Source organism: Bidens hawaiensis, unplaced genomic scaffold, assembly GCF_021521415.1.
Source record: "Bidens hawaiensis isolate Kalapana, Puna unplaced genomic scaffold, B.hawaiensis_p1.1 tig00007232_1, whole genome shotgun sequence".
In the NCBI taxonomy this organism is placed as follows: domain Eukaryota; kingdom Viridiplantae; phylum Streptophyta; class Magnoliopsida; order Asterales; family Asteraceae; genus Bidens; species Bidens hawaiensis.
Genome location: NW_027491497.1, coordinates 1,153,419 through 1,177,111, shown reverse-complemented (window position 1 = coordinate 1,177,111; position 23,693 = coordinate 1,153,419). Strand labels below are relative to the sequence as shown.

Below are 23,693 nucleotides of genomic sequence, written 5' to 3'. Positions count from 1 at the left end.
ATGACCCGACTCTAAGCATACTACAATCTGTCCAAAATCACCAAATCACACGAAAACCGAACTATCTTGTGTTTTCTAGCGTTAGATCGCAAAGATCTTGGTTTCTAGCCTTTGCTAGCCACTAGATACAACACTTACAAGCAAAATAACACTATACCAAGCAAGTTACACTAACAATCAAACCATTTCTTTCATAGTGTCGGTTTTGATGTAAAAACAAAGGTTTTAACCGTAAAAATCCGTTCTCGACTCTTTTTACTCATTTCTTGGACCAAGATCCCTTGTATACTTGTATACATCTCTTGATCATGCAAGAGTCGGTTTCATCTCGGGTTTTCACCCGTCTTTCACTTGGAAATTCATTTTTAAAGATTCTAACCGTAAAAATTCGTTATTGACACTTTTAACTCGTTTCTTGGATCAAGATCCCGTGTATAATTTGTATACATCACTTGATCTAGCAAGGATCGGTTCCATCTCGGGTTTTCACCCATATTTCACTTGGAACCTCTTGTTCTTGCAAAACAACTCAAAACTAAGAAATCAACACTAAAGATTATGCATTATAACATGCTTATACCTTGTGTTCTTGGTTAAAAAGTGATGAATTTGATGAACACTTGAATGTATGGAAAGATTTGAGAGAGTTTTGATGTTGTAAAAAAGAAAAATGAATTGATATGGTGAAGAGGGTGGGCCGATCGGTCCACCATATGGGGTGGGGTGGGACCCACAAATCCATTCTAAGCCACATATTCGGATTACGCAATCCGGATAATGTTGTGGATAATCTGGTTCAGTTCGTTTCTCGTTTAAACTCGTAATTCGGCTTAAAACGAGCCTAAAATGGTTGTTTTTCGGGTTAAAATAAAATTTACATAAAACTGAATTAAAAACTTTAAAAACTTAAACCATGACGTTAAATGACTTAAAACATCGTATTGTCGGTCTTTGTGCATCTTTTTCGGTTTGATCGATCGTCTCTTGCTTAGTTTGATGTTTAAAGGTTTCGTTTATCGTATCGACGTACTAATAAATCGAAATCCTTGTTCTGTGCTATAATTCACTTATCCCGAAGCATTAATACTTCGTAAACATCACTAAACATTATATACTTCGTCTATAATATCATTCCCGATTCGTTCGGGTTTCAATAATCGTTCATTGGTTAATTGTAATTCCAATACGATTCACTATATAATCGAGTATGATTCGTACTATGAATCATATATACTTGTATACACGTACTATAACTCATATAATCAATACTAAATGACACGTAAATAGTATATACCGGCTAGGGTATACCTGGATTTGCCGGAATCGTTACATATACTAAGAATACTAAAAGTGACAATCACACAATCAACATAAAATATTTCCATTAGAATACTCATAAAATTACAACTGGAAATGCTTTAGGGTTTCAGGTGAAGTGTCAGGTGCGGCTGCCTTTCGTACAGAGAATAATCAGTATATCTCAAAAGGTGTGTAATCAGCCGTCCTTATTAATGTAACCTAGTATTCTTGTATATATGCACCTGACATTCCTTCTAGAAACTCTAATCATTGTAAAAACATATTCAAATGTATTCAAAATAATTACAAGTGTCAAAACAGGTCCTCGAGTAAACTTTATCTCAGTCGAGTAGACCTTGTAATCCTCGAGGGTGCTCGGAGCGTTCCTTCAAGTAAAATTTTACTTCGAATATTTCAAGAAGGCTACAATCTTCATGATATAACCCAACTTTGCTCGGAAATTGTCACACCCCGACTTACGGTCTAGGCGTGTGACCAACAGTTGTACCTGTTTTGTAAATGTATCAGAGTTTAGCGAAAGTCCTTTAAAAATGTATTTTGAATATTAATTTATTTATAAACTTTTTATTTATAAACATTAGTTAATTTGTATATCTTAATGAAATGTTTTGATTTATTAGAAAACTTCATGGATAATAAATATCCACATGGTTGATTTATAAACTTTGTTAAGATTTCTATAAAACTCGTTTAAATATTTCTTTCAATTTTTAATTTATTTGAAACTATGAGCCATCTCTACCTTGCGAACATCCACTCCATGAATGGCTCCGATTCTTGATACTTTAATCACCTGAAATGTTAGAAAATACGTCAGCGATGTGCTGGTGAATACGCTGACGCTAAAATATTTTCTTTTACTTTATTAGCCCTCGAGACTACACCTGCCTCGGCCAATCGTGGCTTAGGAATAACAAAGTTAAAACAACACATTTATAAATTCAAGTCTCTACTCTAGGTCACCTCAGCAAACACCGCAGCGTTCGACTTATTTAAGTACCCGTAAGTATACACAATGATCGTACTTCCCGCAAGAAAAGCGTCCTACGATTAAGGTGGAGCGATGTGCCCATCGCATACTACCACATATGTAAGGATCCAGACACACGTATACCACAGCCTGAGGGCTAGGTTTATACTCTCATTTATAATGGTTTTAGGAACACCTAGTCCCATGTATATCATTTTCATATAATCATGTTTGACTCATTTGAAAAAAAAGTTTAAAAGTTTGGGTCGTATTCACATTTTCGCTTTGGGATCGGCTTCAACACCGTCCGAGAGTCTTTCCCTTGCTATCTCGCACCTATAGTACGAGTATAGCCTTCTCTTTTTGATCAGCTTCAATACAATGTCCGAGGGTCTTTCCCTCTTCTTTGTTATCTCGCACCTATAGTACGAGTATAACTTTTTGTTAGTCAGATATACAAGCCGGCTTAAGACCTCTAGTCACTTTTGTAAAATCTTTACCTCGATTTTAAATTTCTTTATGAACCTTTAGTTCAAAACAACTTTTCTTTATTTTAAACCTTTAATTTAAAATATTATTTCTTTCTTTTCTTTTTCAAGTTAAAATTCTTTCTTTTAACTTATTTACTTTTCTTTTCTTTCACAAGATAAACCTCTAGTTTTAACTTGTTGTCTTTTTCTACGTTTCTTCTTCATTAAGAAACGTATCTTTTTATTTTCTTATTATTTAAGAATAATAACTTAAATAATATTATCAACTATAACTCTTTTCTACTTCCATCTTTTCCTTTTTTTATAGTATGTTTGAACCTATAGTTCAACTCATATATCTTTTTATTTTCATATTCGGACCTATAGTCCAACATGTTTTTCTTTTCTAAATTCCACGTTTTCCAACAACGTATACTTATATATATATATATATATATACTCATTTATTTATTATTATTTAAAGTATCTTTAAATAATACTTTTATCTTTATTTATTAATAAAGATTATTTTATTTGTTTCTTTATTCTTTCTCTTTCTATTATTATTTAAAATCTATAACAATATTTATGTCTTTCTCTTTATATAATTTCTTTCTTTTATTTTCTTTTGTATATTTTCGAGGTATAGACTATACCCTTGACTAGGGTCTAAGCCTTTATTATTTTATTAATATTTTATTCAGGCATTATGCATACCTTGTTCGGTTTTATATTTTATAAACTCACGGGCAGCACTTCGACGCTTGCAAGTATACCGAGAATCTTGATCAACACCTCCTTGGCGCGCAAATCGAGGCACACCGGTCTTCAAATCTCGTCGGCACGCACTTCGGGGCGGGTCGTCGGGTCGTCTCGGGTTGGCACGTACTTCAAGGCGGAACTTCGGGTCGTCTCGGGTCGGCACGTACTTCAAGGCGGAATGTTGGTATGTCGGGGTATCGTTGGTTTATTGGTACGGATTACGAGGTAAGATGTCGTGGTTTTATGGTCACTGAAAACAAGGTGGTCGTTATACGTTTATCGAGGTATTTTTAGAGAGATGTTAGAGAGAGAAAGTGTGTGTGAAAATGTTGTGTGAAATATGAGGTTGGAGTCCTCTATTTATAAGCTGACCAGAAGACCCGTCGCGATACGCGATGGGCCCAGACATAGCCGTCGCGTATCGCGACGTAGCTATTGTGAGTCACGATGTAGGTTTGCCACGTGGCGGACGCGGTGCCACGTGGTGACACGTGGCGAGCTTTATGCCACGTTGTGATACGTGGCAGGACATGTGTCACAGCATCATGGCTTTATGCCACGTGGTGACACGTGTCATGACACGTGTCTAGTTGTCAGACATCGTCATCGCGATACGCGATGGCGTTGCGCCCAAGTACGTCGCGTATCGCGATCGGCTGCGATTTCAGAATTTTTTTTTTCATTTTTGATCTTTGGACTTTTTAAACTTTGATATTTTTTACCCGATATTTTCGTGATGTTACATCCTCCCCACCTTGAAATAAATCTCGTCCTCGAGATTGCTTCTTTCTAGAACGAGTGGGGGTATTTCTTTTTCACTTCGGATTCGAGTTTCTAAGTATACTCGGGGCCTCTTTGTGAGTCTCACTTTACTTTTCACAATCTTTAGAGTTCGTCTTTTTACTTTCTTTGGTTTCGAAATCTTTGATTTGTATGGGTTATTTTATAAATTTTTAGATTTTCATTTACTTCAACACCATCTAAAGGTATCGACGAAGATTTATCGGCTAGATATTTTCACATATTAGATATGTGGATTTCATTGTATGTCCCTTTCGTTTTCCTTGGGCAGTGCGACATTACTTATTCGTTCAAATATTTTAAATGGTCCAATAATCGTGGACTAAGTTTTCTTTTCTTATCGAAGCGGATGATGTCTTTTTAAGGCAAAATTTTATTTAACATCCTATCACATATATTATATTTTAATGGCTTATGATGGACATATAATTATTTTGTCGATCTCACACCACCTTGATTTGTTCACGGGTTTACAATACTTTATTTGTCGTTTCGTGGAGTATTTCGGTTCTAGACATTCGGTTATCCCTTATCTTTAGACCAACACACAGATGTTTGGTTTTTTTGTACATATATCGTTTTGTATGATGCGGCTTGAATTTATTATACGAATAATTATTCAACTTCTACTTAAATCTATCATACTTGTGCGGAGCATATCCTCGAACGTTTGGATTGTTCTTTTTATTTTTCCCATCTTTTTGTGGATGATAGGCAATGCTTAAAATTCAATCGAGTTCCTAACATTTGTTGGAAAGTATCTCATAAGTGAAATGTAATTCAACTGTCTTGATTGGAGATTATGAATAGTGGTACACGGTGTAGGGATACGATGTTGTTCACATAATGCCAATCTATCTATCGAGTACGTATCATTTAATTTGTGAGAAGGATCGGTAAACTTTTGTTAGTCTATCAACAATAACCCATCTTGCAACCTATTGGTAGGAAATCTTGGGAAGCTTCGTAATACAGTTCGTAGTTATCATTACCCATTTCTACATGGGGAATTTGGGTTGTTTAAAGTAGTTCATAGATTTCTTGTGCTCGGTTTCAACATGTAAATAGATTTCATTACGTACGAAGTCATAGCTTTGTTCATATTCTTCTATCACTAATTTGATCTTAAGGTTTGTGGCATGTTTTGTCACTTTCAAAGTGCATCATATACTTATGAGCTTTGTTCATTATCGTCTTGCTTATCTTTCCATTATCAGTATCAAATTTCGATTTCCGAGTCTAAGGATTTCTTCATCTTTCTTGTCTAACAAGTCGATTGTGCCACAACCTTTCCCTTCGGAAGTTTGATTTTCGTTGATTACTTACTCTTGAGGTTTTCTTGGTCTTGCTTTGTTTACATCTACTTAGGGTTTTAAACTTCTAAAGCTCCAACGTTCTTAGTTATTCAGGTCTTCTCATTCTTTAATTTATGGGTGATAAAAATCTTCAGACTTGATGGTTTTCTCTTCAGCATTCTTTGAATCTACTATCCTAAGTAGATATTCTAATGCTACACCATCTTGTTTTACATTAACTCATTATGTAATTATGCAATCCCCTTTGTACATACATCTTTGTGATTTGATAAGGAATAGATAGCTTTTCTTCTATAGTTATCTTGTTTGACTTTTTATTAATACTTCCGAGTGTAATATATCTCTTTTGGTAGTTCTATATCTTTGGATGATATAGTAAGGTTATAATTTAGAATTTCGTAAGTAATTGTAAATTGCTAAACACATTGGCCAATTGTGTTTAGTTATTTACTTTACCTTTAATATTCTAAATATCTACTAATATTAACTAGATATTTCTCGGATTCCATCTATCGAATTTCTTTTGCATAATTCTTCATCTATTCTTCATGCTTTTGATATTTCCATCCATCATCCTTTTGATTCAATTCTTTCTTAGTTTCTATTTTCTTTATGGATTAACATTGTCATGTTTCATTTAATCAATTCTTTTCTTTATATTCACTTTTCTATTTATGATAGATGTTATTATTAAGTTTGAATAAATAATAGCATTCTTGTGTAAAGACACGATCTATATGCTAATATTTTCTTTATATATTAGGGACTTAAATACCCATTAATCATTACAAAATCTCTCATTTAAAGAACGAGTTTGTAAACGGGTTACCAGAGTTAACTAGACTAATAGTTATTTACAAGAGTTAACACTTCTTTGACCTACTTATGTCTTTTCTTGATTTTCTTAACATTTCTTCATGTATTCATAGTGAGTGTTTCAATGTTCTTTTTATTTTTGCTCTTACTTGCTTTATTTTCCGTACATTCGTTCTTGTAATGTCCTTTTTCTCCACATGTGAAACACGTAGCCGCTTTCCTTCTACAGTCATTCTCTAAATGCCCTTTTCTCTTACAAAAGGTACACATGACTATGCTGATTAGCTTCTTACATTTTCCTAGATGCCTTTTTCCACAATTTTCACAAATGGGTCTTGTGAATTTAGGCGGTCCTTTTTCTTTCTTGCTTTTCTTCACTTCTTTTGTTTTATTATTCTCTTTTTCCCCCGGTTTTATTACATATTTGGCTACCATCATAGCTTCGGAGGTTGTTTGTGGTACATGAAATTCTACTACCCTTCTTGTCTCTTTTTGTAGCCCAGATATGTATTTCATCATTTTGTGAACTTCCAATTTATCTAATTGCGGAGTTACTTGACAATATTCTAAGAATTTGACGTTGTATTCCTTGAGATTGTTATTAATGACTTTCTGGTCCCATGGCAGGATCTGATCTTGTTTTATTTTGTTGATTGGGCAAAATTTTTATAGAATCAGATCTTTAAATTCCTCCCAATTTAAATTGTACATTGCCTCCTTTCCTTTAAATTGAATTAACATACTCCACCATTCTAAAGCTTTATCTATGAACATTTGTGAAGAACACCAAATGGCTTGTTCGCTTGTGCAATCAATATTGCTCAAGATTGACTATTGTTCTTTAAACCAACTCAAGGTGGTTATGACATTTTCATTTCCACGGAATTTCTTAGGCTCATAGCCTTTGTAACTCTTAAAAATATTTTCCGGTTGAAGTTTAAGTTTCTTCTTATTTCTTAATTCGTCCATTTGACTAAATTGGTTACAACTTTCTTTTGAAGAATCAGGCTCGCTTTGAGTCATTTTTTTTTATTCTAGGTTTCTAGGGTCATTGAGCATCTTTATTATTGGAGCTACAACTTCATTAATCATCTCCCGAACCTCGTCTCTAAATTGGTTATTAATTTCTTTGTTTCTCTCACTTTTAACTTCTTTGGAAGAGTTTATATATTCTTCTTTTGAAATACTACAAAATCCATAGATAGATTTAATACCTAAGGAAATCAAAATCTATCTTGTATTGTACAAGATTTTCTATTACGAATTGGTTTTAGAAAATCCTATTGGATAACCAATTGGTTTTATATTTTTTTATAATTCCTTTTACTTATTTATCATAAATGTGGGTCTTCATATTTTTAACATTCCTCTTACTTCTTTGGAAAGGTTTCTTTCCTTCTTTCTACAATCATTCATAGCTATATTTAGTTATATATGAAATCAAAACATATCTTGTGCTACGCAAGATCTTCTACTATGAAATGGTTTATTGCTACCAATTGGACGAATGTATCTTCATATTTCATATTTATAGTTCATGTCCACTCATTCATCATGTATGAGGATCTTTATTTCTTTATATCTACTAATTTATTTATTTTACTTGATCATGTTTCAAGTATTTTTGTTTTCCATTTTTCATACATTTTTCCTTTGTTTTTGCTTGGTTTCACTCTTTTACTATTCATATAGTAAATTTTTAAGAAAAATTCGTATTTTCTTCTTCCTTTTCTGTCGGAAGTTGCTATGTTCTTATAGTTGGACAATAGTCGACTATTTCCACATTATAGGTTAGTTGTAAAAATGTTCATTTCCTATCCGTACTTGTTATATCTTATCCCTAACTCTTTATATATATATTAAAATTTTGTTATTTGTTAATTTAACTTAAGTATAAAAACTTATGAAATTTTGAAATAAAATATTTATCTATCATTTGATCAAAGCCTAGGTATAACTGAATACCTAATTCGCTAAGGTCGATGGCTCTGATACCAACCTGTCACACCCCGACTTACGACCTAGGCGTGTGACCAACAGTTGGTACATGTTTTGTAAATGTATCAGAGTTTAGCGGAATTCCTTTAAAAATATATTTTGAAATACTAATTTATTTATAAACATTTTATTTATAATAAAATATAATATATATATATATATATATATATATATAAACATTAGTTAATTTGTACATCTTAATGAAATGTTTAGATTTATTAGAAAACTTCATGGATAATAAATATCCACATGGTTGATTGATAAACTTTGTTTAGATTTCTATAAAACTCGTTTAAATATTTCTTTCAATTTTTAATTTATTTGAAACTATGAGCCATCTCTACCTTGCGAACATCCACTCCATGAATGGCTCCGATTCATGATACTTTAATCACCTGAAATGTTAGAAAATACGTCAGCGATGTGCTGGTGAATAAGCTGACGCTAAAATATTTTCTTTTACTTTATTACCCCTCGAGACTACGCCTTCCTCGGCCCATCGTGGTTTAGGAATAACAAAGTTAAAACAACACATTTATAAATTCAAGTCTCTACTCTAGGTCACCTCAGCAAACACCGCAGCGTTCGACCTAGTTAAGTACCCGTAAGTATACACAATGATCGTACTTCCCGCAGGAAAGCGTCCTACGATCAAGGTGGTGCGAAGTGCCAATCGCATACTACCACATATGTAAGGATCCAGACACACATATACCACAACCTGAGGGCTAAGTTTATACTCTCATTTATAATGGTTTTAGGAACACGTAGTCCCTTGTAAATCATTTTCATATAATCATGTTTGACTCATTTGAAAACAAGTTTAAAAGTTTTGGGTCGTATTCACCTTTTCGCTTTTGGATCGGCTTCAACACATTCCGAGGGTCTTTCCCTTGCTATCTCGCACCTATAGTACGAGTATAGCCTTCTCTTTTGGATCAGCTTCAATACACTCTCCGAGGGACTTTCCCTCTTCTTTGTTATCTCGCACCTATAATACGAGTATAACTTTTTGTTAGTCGGATATACAATCCGGCTTAAGACCTCTAGTCTCTTTTGTAAAATCTTTACCTCGATTTTAAATTTCTTTATGAACCTTTAGTTCAAAACATCTTTTCTTTATTTTAAACCTTTAGTTTAAAATATTATTTCTTTCTTTTCTTTTTCAAGTTAAAATTCTTTCTTTTATCTTATTTACTTTTCTTTTCTTTCACAAGATAAACCTCTAGTTTTAACTTGTTGTCTTTTTCTACGTTTCTTCTTCATTAAGAAACGTATCTTTTTATTTTCTTATTATTTAAGAATAATAACTTAAATAATATTATCAACTATAACTCTTTTCTATTTCCATTTTTTTATTTTTTTATAGTATGTTTGAACCTATAGTTCAACTCATATATCTTTTTATTTTCATATTCGGACCTATAGTCCAACATGTTTTTCTTTTCTAAATTCCACGTTTTCCAACAACGTATACTTATATATATATATATATATATATATATATATATATATATATTCACTTATTTATTATTATTTAAAGTATTTTTATATAATACTTTTATCTTTATTTATTAATAAAGATTATCTTATTTGTTTCTTTATTCTTCCTCTTTATATTATTATTTAAAATCTATAACAATATTTATGTCTTTCTCTTTATATACTTTCTTTCCTTTATTTTCTTTTTTATATTTTCGAGGTATAGACTATACCCTTTACTAGGGTCTAAGCCTTTATTATTTTATTAATATTTTATTCGGGCATTATGCATACCTTGTTCGGTTTATTATTTTATAAACTCACCGGCAGCACTTCGACGCTTGCAAGTATATCGATAATCTTTAACAAAACCTCCTTGAGCGCAAATCGAGGCACACCGGTCTTCAAATCTCGTCGGCACGCACTTCGGGGCGGGTCGTCGGGTCGTCTCGGGTTGGCACGTACTTCGAGGCGGAATGTTGGTATGTCGGGGTATCGTTGGTTTATTGGTACGGATTACGAGGTAAGATGTCGTGGTTTTATGGTCACGGAAAACTAGGTGGTCGTTATACGTTTATCGAGGTATTTTTAGAGAGATGTTAGAGAGAGAAAGTGTGTTTGAAAATGGTGTGTGAAATATGAGGTTGAAGTCCTCTATTTATAAGCTGACCAGGAGACCCATCGCGATACGCGATGGGCCTAGACATTGCCGTCACGTATCGCGACGTAGCTATTGTGAGTCACGATGTAGGTTTGCCACGTGGCAGACGCGGTGCCACGTGGCGGGCTTTATGCCACGTTGTGACACGTGTCACACCGTCATGGCTTTATGCCACGTGGTGACACGTGTAAGCTGGTGTGCCACGTGTTGACACGTGTCTGGTTCTCAGACATCGCCATCGCGATATGCGATGGTGTTGCGCCCAAGTACGTCGCGTATCGCGATCGGCCATGAATTCATAATTTTTTTTTTCTTTTCATTTTTGATCCTTGGACTTTTTGAACTTTGATATTTTTGACCCGATATTTTCGTGATGTTACAGAAATATCCAACGAGCAAACTAGTTCTTCATGATCTTGTCAATCTTTTCCTTAGACTTATTTTAGCAAACATTGTATACTCGGGTACTGTAGCTTGCTCGAGATTGAACTTTACTCGTAGAAGTCTTTAAAATAAATCTTTTAACTTCTCACAAGTATGCTTGAGATCTTCTTATTGAATCTTTAATCGACCCACCAAATTACTTGTTAACTTGGCTTAAGCTATGATAAGTCAAGAGTATGCTCTAACACAAATTTGCTTGACTGAAGAACAACTTTGCTCGACGAAGTGTAGCTTGCTCGAAGCTTGACACTTAGAAGAATTATTGAAGATAACCTTACTCGAATAAGATATCTTGCTTGAATAAGTAAATACCTTACTCGAAGTGCCTGGTTTACTCGAGTTCCATACTTAGCATATTTCTAAGGAGGTTGAGAAGATTCCAATCTTTGTTGATCTTCCATAACTGGAGTAGGTTTTTATTTTAATCATGACCTATATATATATATACATAAATACATATAGTTTAAAAACATTAATGTAGCTAAGCATGTAAAACTCACCTCCACAGAGTCAGTTGCCCAGGTTCAACAAATCTTGCATCATGCATATATTTTCTTTAACTTTATGATTTTCAGTTGTTTAAGGTATGTTGCCCGATTAAATTTTAGGTCTAATACTAATTCCAAAGTAAAGTTGATAAATGTTCATTAACTTTTATTTTTACTAACAGAACTTATGCCATGAGCCTAATTTTATTAGACACCATGTTAATAGTCATATTATATTTTTTTTATATTTAATGAAAGACTTTTTATTTAAAACCAAAATTTAAAGAAAAACTTCACGATTTATTTAAGTATTTTAATTCAGGTTATCATCGGCTATTCTCACTGCTAGCAATCCAGTTAGTTAGGTCTAGTATGTCTATTCCTATTAGATTATACAATCTGACTAAGAGTTCATAGTCTCTATCTGAGAATGAGAATCAAATAAAGCGAAAAGGAGAACGAAATAAATTGGGAAAACCGTGTGCAATCGACAACCAAAAGAGAGAAGGCAGTCGCAACACACTCACTCTACTCTTTCTATTTCAATGTTAGCTCAGTTGCAGCTAGATTGCTTAGTAAGGACTATTAATGGACTATTAGGAACGAAATGAAGGATTGGACGATGGATGGAACAACTAGCTAATTGGGGGGACTGAGGGACAGAGAGAACTCTTCATCGAAAATAAATGTTGAAATTAAATAATAATGAGTCATAGACTTGAATGAAGTAGCCTGGCTGAAAGTCGTATTTGCTTTTGCTTTTCTTCTCTTGTTCTCTTTTCTAGTTATGCCCAAGAAAGTACAAGATATATTTGACTAATCTTCGTCAAATACCGAACTTTTCCTTTCTTTTTATTTTCTTTTTTCTAGTTCCTCATATCCAAGGCAGCTTATCACAAGCACCCAGCCCCATACGACTTGTCGGAGGGGGGGGGGGGGGGGCGTTCACCTTTTGAATCAAACAACGTAAGTAGTGGGGGCTAATTCATAGAAACTTTCATTCTAAAGGAAAGCGAAGAACCCACTTTTATTCAATAAGATCCCTACTTCCCACGGAAAACCTCATCACAGAACTTCAAGCGCAAACCCATTTCCTAGTCACTGGGATGAGCGCACCTTTGGTACTTCGGTACTAAGTGTACCATTAGTGGGAACTTTGCTTTATGGTTGGGAAGCGTCTCTATCCTTTTCACTTCTTATTACTCTTTTGGTTCACTTTTTCTAACATTTGTAGGACCAACTAATTCATTCGGGCGAGACATCCTACGATGTCATGATGCACCCATTCCTATGGCCATTTCTTTAATACTTCTGGCTCTCGGGAGTCGCTTTGTAGGATACTTGGCCTATGACCTGTTAGCCCATAAGTAAGTACTGTGACAAATCGGCTTCACGATTCGTTTAAGTAATTAAATTAAATTATTTTGATACTATATTGTTTATTGTTATCCCAATTATCATCGTATTATTTCTTTTTATGTAGGACTGATTGAGTTTGTATTTTAAAGGCTCCTTTTACTAGCCCTACTCGATTTTTAAATGATTTTCAGAGTCCACCATGAATACTTGAAAAAACTTTGTCAAACCAATATTATTGAAAAATATTGTGGGTCTTTTGATCTTTTACTCAACAAAGTTACGTCCATTGAGGAGTATGCAATAAGTTATACAACGTTTGGAAACAAGGGATTTGTTGTTAAACAAGCCTTTTCAAACCTATTACCTGCTTATAATGTTTATAGGACTTAGGTAACGCTTGGTATCCTGGAATGGAATGGACCATTGTGAGAGAATGGAAAAAAAATTGTTTGGTTGGTCAATAGAATAGAATCACTCATTACTATGTCCATTTCATTCCCCCTAAAACATTTCAAATCCATTACATCCATCAGCCTTGTTTTTTTTTCATTCCACTCTTCTTTCACACTATATCACCTTCAACACCCTCCCACCACCACCATCCAGTTCACTCTCACCACCACCACCCACTATCGCCGCACCCGCCACTGTCGCCTCCACCCACGCCATCACCACCACCAACCACCCATCACCATCATCAACCCGCCACCACCTACCACCACCGCCACCAACCATCGTTCCTTGTCATTAACAACTTTGCCCGCCGCCCACTGCCACTTGCCACCACCCGCCGCCCATCGCCACCCACCACCGACCACCACCTATCCACCCATCGCCACCAACGATCACTCCTAACTCCCGTCCATTGCCACCGCTTCACACCACGGCCACCACCCGCCACCACCACCATTACTCCTCGTAGTCCACCACCGCCATTTTTATTTTATTTTGGATTTTATTCGCATACCAAACACACACAAAGTAATAATTTATTTTAATTCCGCATGGTAGTCAAACATCTCAAAGTAATGGTAATAATTTATTCAATTACCTCGTCTATTTCATTCATTTGCTCATTCCATTTCATCAACCATTCTATTACGTACCCAATACCAAACATTATACCTTTACCCCCCTCTAACATCAAATAAGTTGTAAAGTTTATATCCACCTTTTTGATTGTACGAAAGTTTATCATAATTTTCTAACATCTTTGTTTTTTTATATTTAACTAATATATTATATTAGACAAATTTCATTAACACAACTAGCAAGAAGCTAGAAACCAAATAAAAGAAAACTAATATATTATATTTATAGTTGGGTGCCTACAAAAGTAAACATTCATGTTTAGAAGACGGAAATGAAGAGACTATCGACCCTCGTGGCTTTATCCAAAAGAAACATTGATGTGGGTTCGGTAATGTGTAGATTATGTGGAGAATACGAAGAAACGAGTGATCATCTCCTCACTTATTGTTATTTTGCCACATTAGTTTGGCAATTTGTTAGCCACTGGTGTCACATCCATCCCATCTATGCTTTTTCGATGCGCGACTTGCTTCATTATTATGAAACTACTAATTTGGGGACTAAAAAAAACAAGGTTTTATACGGGATCATTCTGACAGCGTGTTGGTGCATTTGGAAGACTAGAAACGATATCATCTTCTCAAATAAGATGGCTTGTTTCGCGAAAACTGTGGAAGACATTAAATCATTGGGATTTATTTGGATAAAAAATCGTTCGTCTTTCAAAAATTTGTTGTGGAAAGATTGATGTAATTTTATGTTGTAATTTTGTTTTGTTTTGTTTGGTTTTTAACTTCTTGCTTGTTGTGTTAATGAAATTTGTCATTTCAAAAAAAAAAAAACTAATATATTATATGTTTCAAATTAAAGTTAAGTTTGTCCGTTTTATCTACATTTTTTTTTCATTACGAGCACACTACTTTACAACACTGATAAGCGATAGCTATTCATTTACGTGCTTCTAATAAAAGAAACTGACAAAGTGATAGCTATTCATTTATGTGTTTCTAAAAAAACAAAACAAACCAACCTAGAAGAATCCACACTCACACTCGGCTGCAAGCCGCAACAGTGCAACATATATTTGTTTTCTTCCTCAATATCTGGCCATCCTGCCACGTGATTACCCTCTTCTTCTCACGTGGACACCATTGATAACCACCAGATAATACACTAAACTACAAATCCTATGTAACATGTTCCAGTTTTCAATGATGCCCATGACATGTTTTGTACTTTTGTTAAATCTGTGACTGTAAAAAGTGTTACAATTTAGCCTTTATTTGTATTCTTTGGTGGCACCTTCATGTTTGACACGTACGAAGCCACTTCAACACTTGTCGACATGCATGTGTCGATTCATCTTCCCAGTCGACACCTCAATGATGATCTGTTAAACGGAGTTTGTATAAATAGCCATGCATGGTTGTGTTCTCCGGTCAAATAACAGTCACAGTTGATCAGAAAAATGGAGATTAAAGGGAAGATTTGCTTTGTGTTCTTGGTGTTTGTTGTTTCTGCTACTTTGAGTTTTGGAGATCATCAAGGTATCGTCTTTGCGGAGAAAGAGCAAGCCGTGAGGAAGATTGTGTCACAGTGTCACCAAAGTTGCCAGGTAATGTGACAACCATATATAAAACATCAATAGACATTTTTTTTTATTTTATAAGAAATATCCATTCTAAAACAAGTAAATATTGAAGTGATGATGACTTAAGTAGCTTAGTATACACATACTCGATCGTTTAGTTTTTGAAAAAAACGTCTAGTAAAATTAAAGCATCCACAATAATTTGTTTTTGTGTGATGCTAGATATTTGTGGGGTGGTGTTTGTCCACGTCACTCATATTTTTTTATCTATTAGACTAAACGTAATGGGCGACAATATGGGGCGAATTGAGGTGATTTGGAGGAGAAACACCGCTCCCGGACGATTTTCAGGCGATAAGGGGCGGGGGCGAGTTCTTCTCTTTGCCTGGAAGAAAGGAAAATAATAGTATAATATTTAATATGTGTGATATATATATATATATATATATATATATATATATATATATATATATATTTGTAGCACCAATACCATTATACCTCAAATAAAAAATAAATTCTCACCTCTTACTAACTGGACAACGTCACATTTTGTAGTCCCTTCACTACACATAGACTTACACGTAGCCTTATGAGTGTAATTTTAGGCTTACATTTTTTATAGATTTTTTTTTTCACAACAAAAACAATTGGTGGTCTTGAATAAGAATATATTGTAAAGGTGGTAATGATGTGACATTCTTAATAGTTTGATTGTTTTAAGATTTCTTTTTGGCCAGTAACTTGTGTTGATATTAACCTTATTTTAAGAGATTATTTTAAGAAGTTTAATTTTATATAAATTCATATGATTTTTTCGAATATATATATAAAGCACACTCAAAATTTTGACCATATTACCAGCTTATTATTGTATATAACGTTGCTAATTAAAATAAAAGAAAAAATAACTAACCAATCATTTTATGATATTAACAAAATATCTATCAATAATAATTATAGTGATAATTAATAATATGGTCAAATCATATTTCATCATATATAGGGGAGTCAAGGTGAACAACAACGTCCACAATGCTTTCAATCATGCATGCAGAAACAACTCCGGGAGTCCGGGAAAAGCCAAAGCGGCGAAACTTACAGACCCGAACCCACTTACAGACCCGAAACCGGCAAACAACAGTCCAACAGTCCTTACGTGTTTGAAGAACATGACTTCACCACACGACTAGAAACCGAACACGGCTTTGTTAAGTTCCTTAAAAAATTCACCGAACAATCGGAGGAGCTTTTCAAGGGCATCGAGAAATACCGCGCTGCGATCCTTGAAGCCGAACCTCTGACGTTCATACAACCGAATCATTGGGATGCTGATGCTCTAGTTTTCGTTGCAAACGGTATATATCGATTTTGTATAATTATACTCCCTCCATCCCATTATAAACACAAAGTTTATGGTGGATTAAATGATTATTTTTTTTTACTAAATGACAACAATTTGACAATAATTTTTTTGGTATGTGGGTCCATCAATATTATTTATTAATATTATTGATTTATTAATATTAGTTGTGTGTGTTTATAGCTAATTATGAAAATTAGCTAATAAATTTTAAAAGCGTGTATTTTATAATTAAACAAATAAAAAAAGAAAATGTGGACACTTATTAATGACACAGAGGGAGTATCATGCATGCGTGTTATTCGAATCTAGTACGTAATGGGTTTTGATCGATTTTATTTTTGCAGGTCGTGGAATATTAGATCTGATTGAAGGAAATTCAAGAAAAAGCCATAATATCAAGCAGGGAGATCTTTTCCTAGTACCCGCCGGAATCAGCGCGTATTTAATCAATACCGATGAAAACGAAAGGCTTGTTTTGGCCAAGATTCTACACTCCGTCTCCGTTCCTGGTGAATTACAGGTGGGGAATAATAAAATTAAAAACAACCAATAATCGATATAATTTTAAAGAGGTTTTTTAATTTAAATTTCTGATTAAATGGTTTCAGTTCTTCAGCGGAGGTGGTAATGCGGACTCATTCTTCAATGTGTTTAGTCGCGAAATTCTTGAAGCTGCGTTTGGTGTAAGTCATTCTTTTTAGAGAAGGCAAACAAACGGACAACAAGCTGCGCTGCTAGCTAGTCTTCATTTTGAGTGATTAATTTTTCTAACGTAGACTATACGTGTTCGAATCTTGTAGGTTGAACAAGAATCGATGGGGAGAATTTTGTTCGGGCAGCAGCAAAAAGGAGAGCAAGGGATGTTCAAGAGAGTTACACCGGAGCAAATCCAATCATTCTCCGGAGAAGATAAAGGTCGATCATGGCCTTTTGGTGATAGAAAGGAGAAGAATAGGCATACGAGTATCTACAAGAAAGAACCCACCGTGGCCAATGACAACGGAATCCTACATGAGATTAACTCCAAAGATTTCCCGGATCTAGCATATATCAACGTCGCCTTTTCATTCTTCAACATAACTCAGGTGCGGTTGGTTTACACCATTCGTTCGTTCGGTTTAAGTTTAATGGCAAAAAATGGGTTTAACTCTTACGAGGTTTGTAGGGATCAATGGCAGGACCATTTTACAACACGAAGACGACTCTGGTTCTGATGGTGTCCAACGGTATCGGTCGGTTTGAAATGGCGTGTCCTCATTTGTCAGAGCAAAAGGAAGGACAGGCCTTTGGTGGGGGTGAAATTCACCCGCGTTATCAACAAGTGAGCTCAGAACTAAGACAAGGAACAGTGGTGGTAATCCCGGTAGGTCATCCTGTGGTAATCGAAGCATTCGGTGAGCAGAACCTAGAAGTGGCCGGCTTCGGGTTGAATTCGGATGAAAACGAGTGGTTCCCGCTAGCTGGGCGGGATAATGTGATGAGTCAATGGGAAGATACGGCGTTGGAGCTGACTTTCGGGTTTCCAACGAGGGAGGTGCAGGAGGTGATACAGAAGCAGAACCAGAAGCTCTTCTTTAAAGCTCCGGTGAGGGGTGGTGGACGTGCTTTTGCTTAAGGTTATGTATGGTTTCGGTTGTTAGTGTTAACGTTGTAATGAGTACGCTAACTATGTTGATAAATAAAAATGCGCTTGTTTTTGTCGGTAACAATCACTTGACAATCTTATCAGGAAATTAAAACCAATTAGTTTGTCCACTTCAAAAACCAAAACCAACGGACAGCCACCTTTCATATGTGATCCGCATGTTCTGTTATTCAGTAAAATTCATCCACATGTTTACTCTATTGGTCGATCCAACCATCTTCAAAACAAAATTAAAATCCGATTATCCGACCTCTTATAATAAAATCCGAGTAATTTTAAAAAGAAAATCCAATCATATTACTTAAAAAATAAATATAACTAATAAAACTGATACATCTTTCAAGATATATATATATATATATATATATATATATTCCAAATATGGGGAATGGTGGTGGTATTTCCCGTGATGGTGCGGAAAAGATGTCGGAATGGTGGTGGTATTTCCTTGGGGAATAGATGTCGGAATGGTGGTTGTAATTCCTATGATGGTGTGGAAAAGATGTCGGAATGGTGGTATTTCTGTGATGGGGGAAAAGATGCCGGAATGGTGGTGGTAATTCCGGTGATGATGTGGAAAAGATGTCGGAATGGTGGTGGTATTTTGGTTGTAATTCCGGTGATGGTGTGGAAAAGATGGAATGGAGGTGGTATTTCCTGTGATGGTGGTTGACCCTTTGCTGAAGGGGTATTGCTCAGTGTTTTGAAACCCGGCCGGTTCGACCGGGACCTGGTCCCCATACCGGGTCGGGTCTGGTATTTGAATCGTTTTCTAAAAACCCGAGCCGGGTTTTTCGGGTGGCGGTCCACCCGGTGCGGTCCAACCGGACCCGGTGACCCGGCGGATGATACGGAAAAAGCATTTTTTTTCATTATGATCTAGGCTAAGATTTTTGTTTTGGTATATCCGATCCGACTCACGACATAAAAATGATCCTGGTTTGCTTGGAATTGCGTCTCCGACAACCACATGGCATTCCAAAAAAGCAATTCAATCTTGTTGTAACAGACGGAGATGAATATGGAAGGTCTGAGATAAAGATTGAGATAAAGATGGAGACGAGATTGATATGATCTCACCTGTTATGATAAGAATGACGGCTGTTGGGTATCATCATTCAAAACTTGGAGATGGAGAAGAATGAATAAGCACACAAAACATCATTCAATTCTTTTACTTTATTAACTTTACTAAAAGTTTTCATCCTTCATGTTAAAAGCTTCTATCAAATTTAACCCTAAAGATTTCATCCTTCATCTTATAAAATTTGATGGAAAATAATATATATATATATATATATATATATATATATATATATATATATAATAGGGGATGGATCTTGCGAGAAGTGATATTACAGTGAGAAGTGCGAAAAGTGAAGGTATAACTCCATTAATCCTTAATTTCACACCCTTTCATATGATGTTACATACATATATGTAGGTTGGTTGTATTTGTGTCTTAATTACACATTCAAATCTACCTACAAACATATAAATGTACCAAGCCACATTCAAACCTATGTATCTACACACATACAAACATACATACACATATACAAACATACGTACCTACACACATACATATGCACCTACACAACGCACATACACATAAGAAAGGAAGTGAAATTAGGGATTAATGGAGTTACACCTTCACTTCTCGCATTTCTCGCTATAAAAAAACTTCTGAAATGATCCAATACCTATATATGTGTGTATATATATATATATATATATATATATATATATAATATTTATGACGTCATTCGGGTCAAACACCGGTCCGCCCTCCCGGGTCGGTCCGACCTTTGACCCAGTAAGACGTCCGGGTCAATGTTCGGCCCAGGTCTGAAAACATTGATATTATTGCTTATCCGAGTGTACGAGCTATGTCAATGTCAGGGATATTGCTAATTCAAGTGTACGAGTACGACATAGCGGTAGCTTCGTACGACGTTCATCAATGAGGCGGTCGCTTGACGGAGGCTCCCTGCTAGTTAATCAAAGATTTTGAGTCGATGCTCTTCCCAAGGCCATCTAAATTGATAATTCTAAAAATATTCAAAAACCAATCTAGTTAGTTAACATGATTTTTATTACAAATCGTATGGATAACAGATGAAAAGTGACTGACTTTTGTTAACACGTGAATGAATTTTTTTATTACAAATCAGATCGACAGAAGATGAAAAGTGCCGGTCTGCCATTTTTAACGTGGACATTTTGTGAAATTTTTGAAAACCATAGACGTTCTTGGAAACTAGTTGATTAAAATATTTTTTGAGAAGTATCATACGAAACATAAAAATATTTATTGCCTGTTAAAATTTTTGATTATCATATCAAGCTAAACGTCTTATTGATTGTATAGACGAGATGATTCTTAGTTGACTTGATATTTTTTGATGTTTTATTTATATATGCATGTGGATTTTAATGGTTTGTTAATTATATTATCTTATGATGTATTTGATTTTCGAATGTTATTTTCGAGCGCTCGAACGAAACCCATTCTTACCACAAGCTTTTAATAATATGGCCGTGATCTGTCATTACGTGCGACTATCTCCACTATAGAAAGAAAAAAGTAAAGAAATATCAAATTCACTAGTAAATACTTGAAAAAAAGGCTTTCTACATAAGCATTGTGGAAGTATCAACGTAATTTCATAGAGTCATTCGGTCTGAATGCTACATGAAGAACATAAGCCAGATGATGGAACGGGAAGACCTAGGATGTAGAAGATCATAAAATGAGTGATTCGGCATATTTTGATTCCTATATATCCACCCATGTGGTACTTCATTATACCATATATATAAGATCCATCTGTCTAAAGTCCATGCCGCAATATGATGAGAGGCTATTCCTCCCGGAACAAAAGAATCAAAACCCTCCACACCCCACGATGGATTTACAGATTGTACTTTTCCTGTTAGCCAATAAGGATCGGACACCCATATGCCAGGATCATACAAGCCTGTTACATGAAATGCACCAAAACCTAAGCAAGCCTAAGAACACGATCTAATAGATCGTTGTATCAAGTAGTTTGATCATAGTCTCTTACCATAAAAATGGTTGCATGCGCAATAGCAACAACTATGAGAAATCCACCAATCCACATATGATGTGTGAACAATGACAGTTGTGTACAATAGTCAGTAGCTAGATATGAATAAGGGGGTGTGGCATACATATGGTGAGCTACAACAATGGTTAAAGAGCCGAACATAGCCAGGTTAAGAGATAGTTGAGCATGCCATGACGTTATTAGGATCTCATACAGGCCCTGGCCCGTAAATGGACCTTTATGAGCTTCTAAAATATCTTTTAGACCATGACCAATGCCCCAGTTGGTCCTATACATGTGACCCGCTATCAGAAAAAGAATTGCAATAGTATCGATTAGCCATAGACCTCCAGTTACGGGGTCTAATCCTCCACGAAAAGTAAGAAAGTCCCCATATTTTGACCAATTCAAGGTGAAAAATTTGTTGAGTTGTGTGGACTAGGTCGTTCTTTCAACTAATTTATGTTAACTGGATTCGATCTAGACTATATCTAGACTCTAGTTTATATTGATGTCCTTTAACCTAGGGCTTGAAACCTAAATAGTAATAGACAACTTGTTAAATAATCATTAAAACATGTTAGTGACCTATGAGAAAGGTATGAATAAAAAGATGTGCAAACTAGTTATGTTCTTTTAAACTGGTTTGTATGAGTCATAAATAGCAATTGGTCGTAGTCTAGGAAGAATCCAATTAAGAATCCTTAGATCACAAGTGTTTCATAATAAACTTAGTTTCGCTAGAACGGCTCTTAAGGTGTGTGTAGTTGTACCCGTCGATTCTTGTTCTAGTGGGATTAATCGGGCTGATTATTAATCCATCTTAGCATCTCACCTAGTATTGCTAGATTAAGTTTTAAGACAGTTTTATAGATAACTAGTTTGATCCTCTCGTGTTACGGGAGTTTATTTAAGTTTTTGTTTTTAATCGTTTTGCTATTTTATGATGATTTATTTTATTTTTAAACGTTGTTTGTTTTAATTTAATACACACACACACACACACACACACATATATATATAGATTAATCGGACTGATTATTAATCCATCTTAGCATCTCACCTAGTATTGCTAGATTAAGTTCTAAGACAGTTTTATAGATAACTAGTTTGATCCTCCCGTGTTACGGGAGTTTATTTAAGTTTTTGTTTTTAATCGTTTTGCTATTTTATAATGATTTATTTTATTTTTTAACGTTGTTTGTTTTAATTTAATATATATATATGTATATATATATATATATATATATATATATATATTAGTTTGTTATTATATTCTTTTGCGTTTAGGTATTTTTAATTGAGATGCGTAGGTTCTTTAGATTTTTAACGAACAAAAATACACGACCATGAACATGTTGATATTTTTAAATGAACAAACATGAACACAAATATTTGTCTAATGAAAAAGGGGACACTGATATAGTTGACGATGGCGGGTAGTATTGGAAGTTAACCGGTGATAGAGATGATAGACCAGCAATGGCGAACATGTAAAGAAGATAAATTAAATTATGGTTTGAGGATGAAAGTATATACCAATAAATAAGATCTTATAACCCATTTGAGAGATATTAGGGTTTGGTAAGTCTCATAACCCGTGGAAATTATTCTTTGATGATTAAGGGGTTATTTCACAAATAAATGAAATGTTATAACCCGTTTAAGAGTTATCTGGGTTTGGTGAGACCCATGACCCGCGAAAATTATTGTTTGATTATGAAAGAGTTTCACAAATAAATGAGATGTTATAACTCATTTAAAGACTATTTGGGTTTGGTAAGACCTATACCCGCGATTTCGGGTCAAATGCATGAGAAACCTCTATTTAGAAATCAAGCAATTTGCTGGCTCTAGAGAATTTGAGGGGGGGGGGGGGGACCTGAGAGCGACACGTAGGATTTCATGGCAGACAATTATATAGATGGTTAGATATATGTATATATATATATCTAACCATCTATATAATTGTCTGCCATGAAATCCTATGTGTCGCTCTCAGGTTGTTCCCCCCATTCTCTAGAGCCACCAGATTGTTTGATTTCTAAATAGATGATTCTCATGCATTTGACCCGAATTCGCGGGTATGGGTCTTACCAAA

The 23,693-nt window shown here is 34.9% G+C and overlaps 1 protein-coding gene across 2 annotated transcripts in view; it reads left to right on the top strand.

Annotated features, from left to right (window-relative positions):
• Positions 1-15,348: 15,348 nt before the first annotated feature.
• Positions 15,349-23,693, top strand: part of LOC143634752 (vicilin Cor a 11.0101-like) — a 127,969-nt gene continuing 119,624 nt past the window's right edge. The window contains exons 1-6 of one of the 2 annotated variants that reach the window (XM_077102756.1): positions 15,356-15,534; positions 16,514-16,865; positions 17,218-17,393; positions 17,482-17,556; positions 17,674-17,958; positions 18,039-18,544. In XM_077102756.1, the coding sequence (XP_076958871.1) occupies positions 15,388-15,534; positions 16,514-16,865; positions 17,218-17,393; positions 17,482-17,556; positions 17,674-17,958; positions 18,039-18,488 (1,485 nt within the window). In that variant the 5' untranslated portion in view covers positions 15,356-15,387 and the 3' untranslated portion in view covers positions 18,489-18,544. Of the gene's footprint in view, positions 15,535-16,513; positions 16,866-17,217; positions 17,394-17,481; positions 17,557-17,673; positions 17,959-18,038; positions 18,545-23,693 lie in introns of those variants that run through there. The other variant, XM_077102757.1, reaches the window with a different exon arrangement.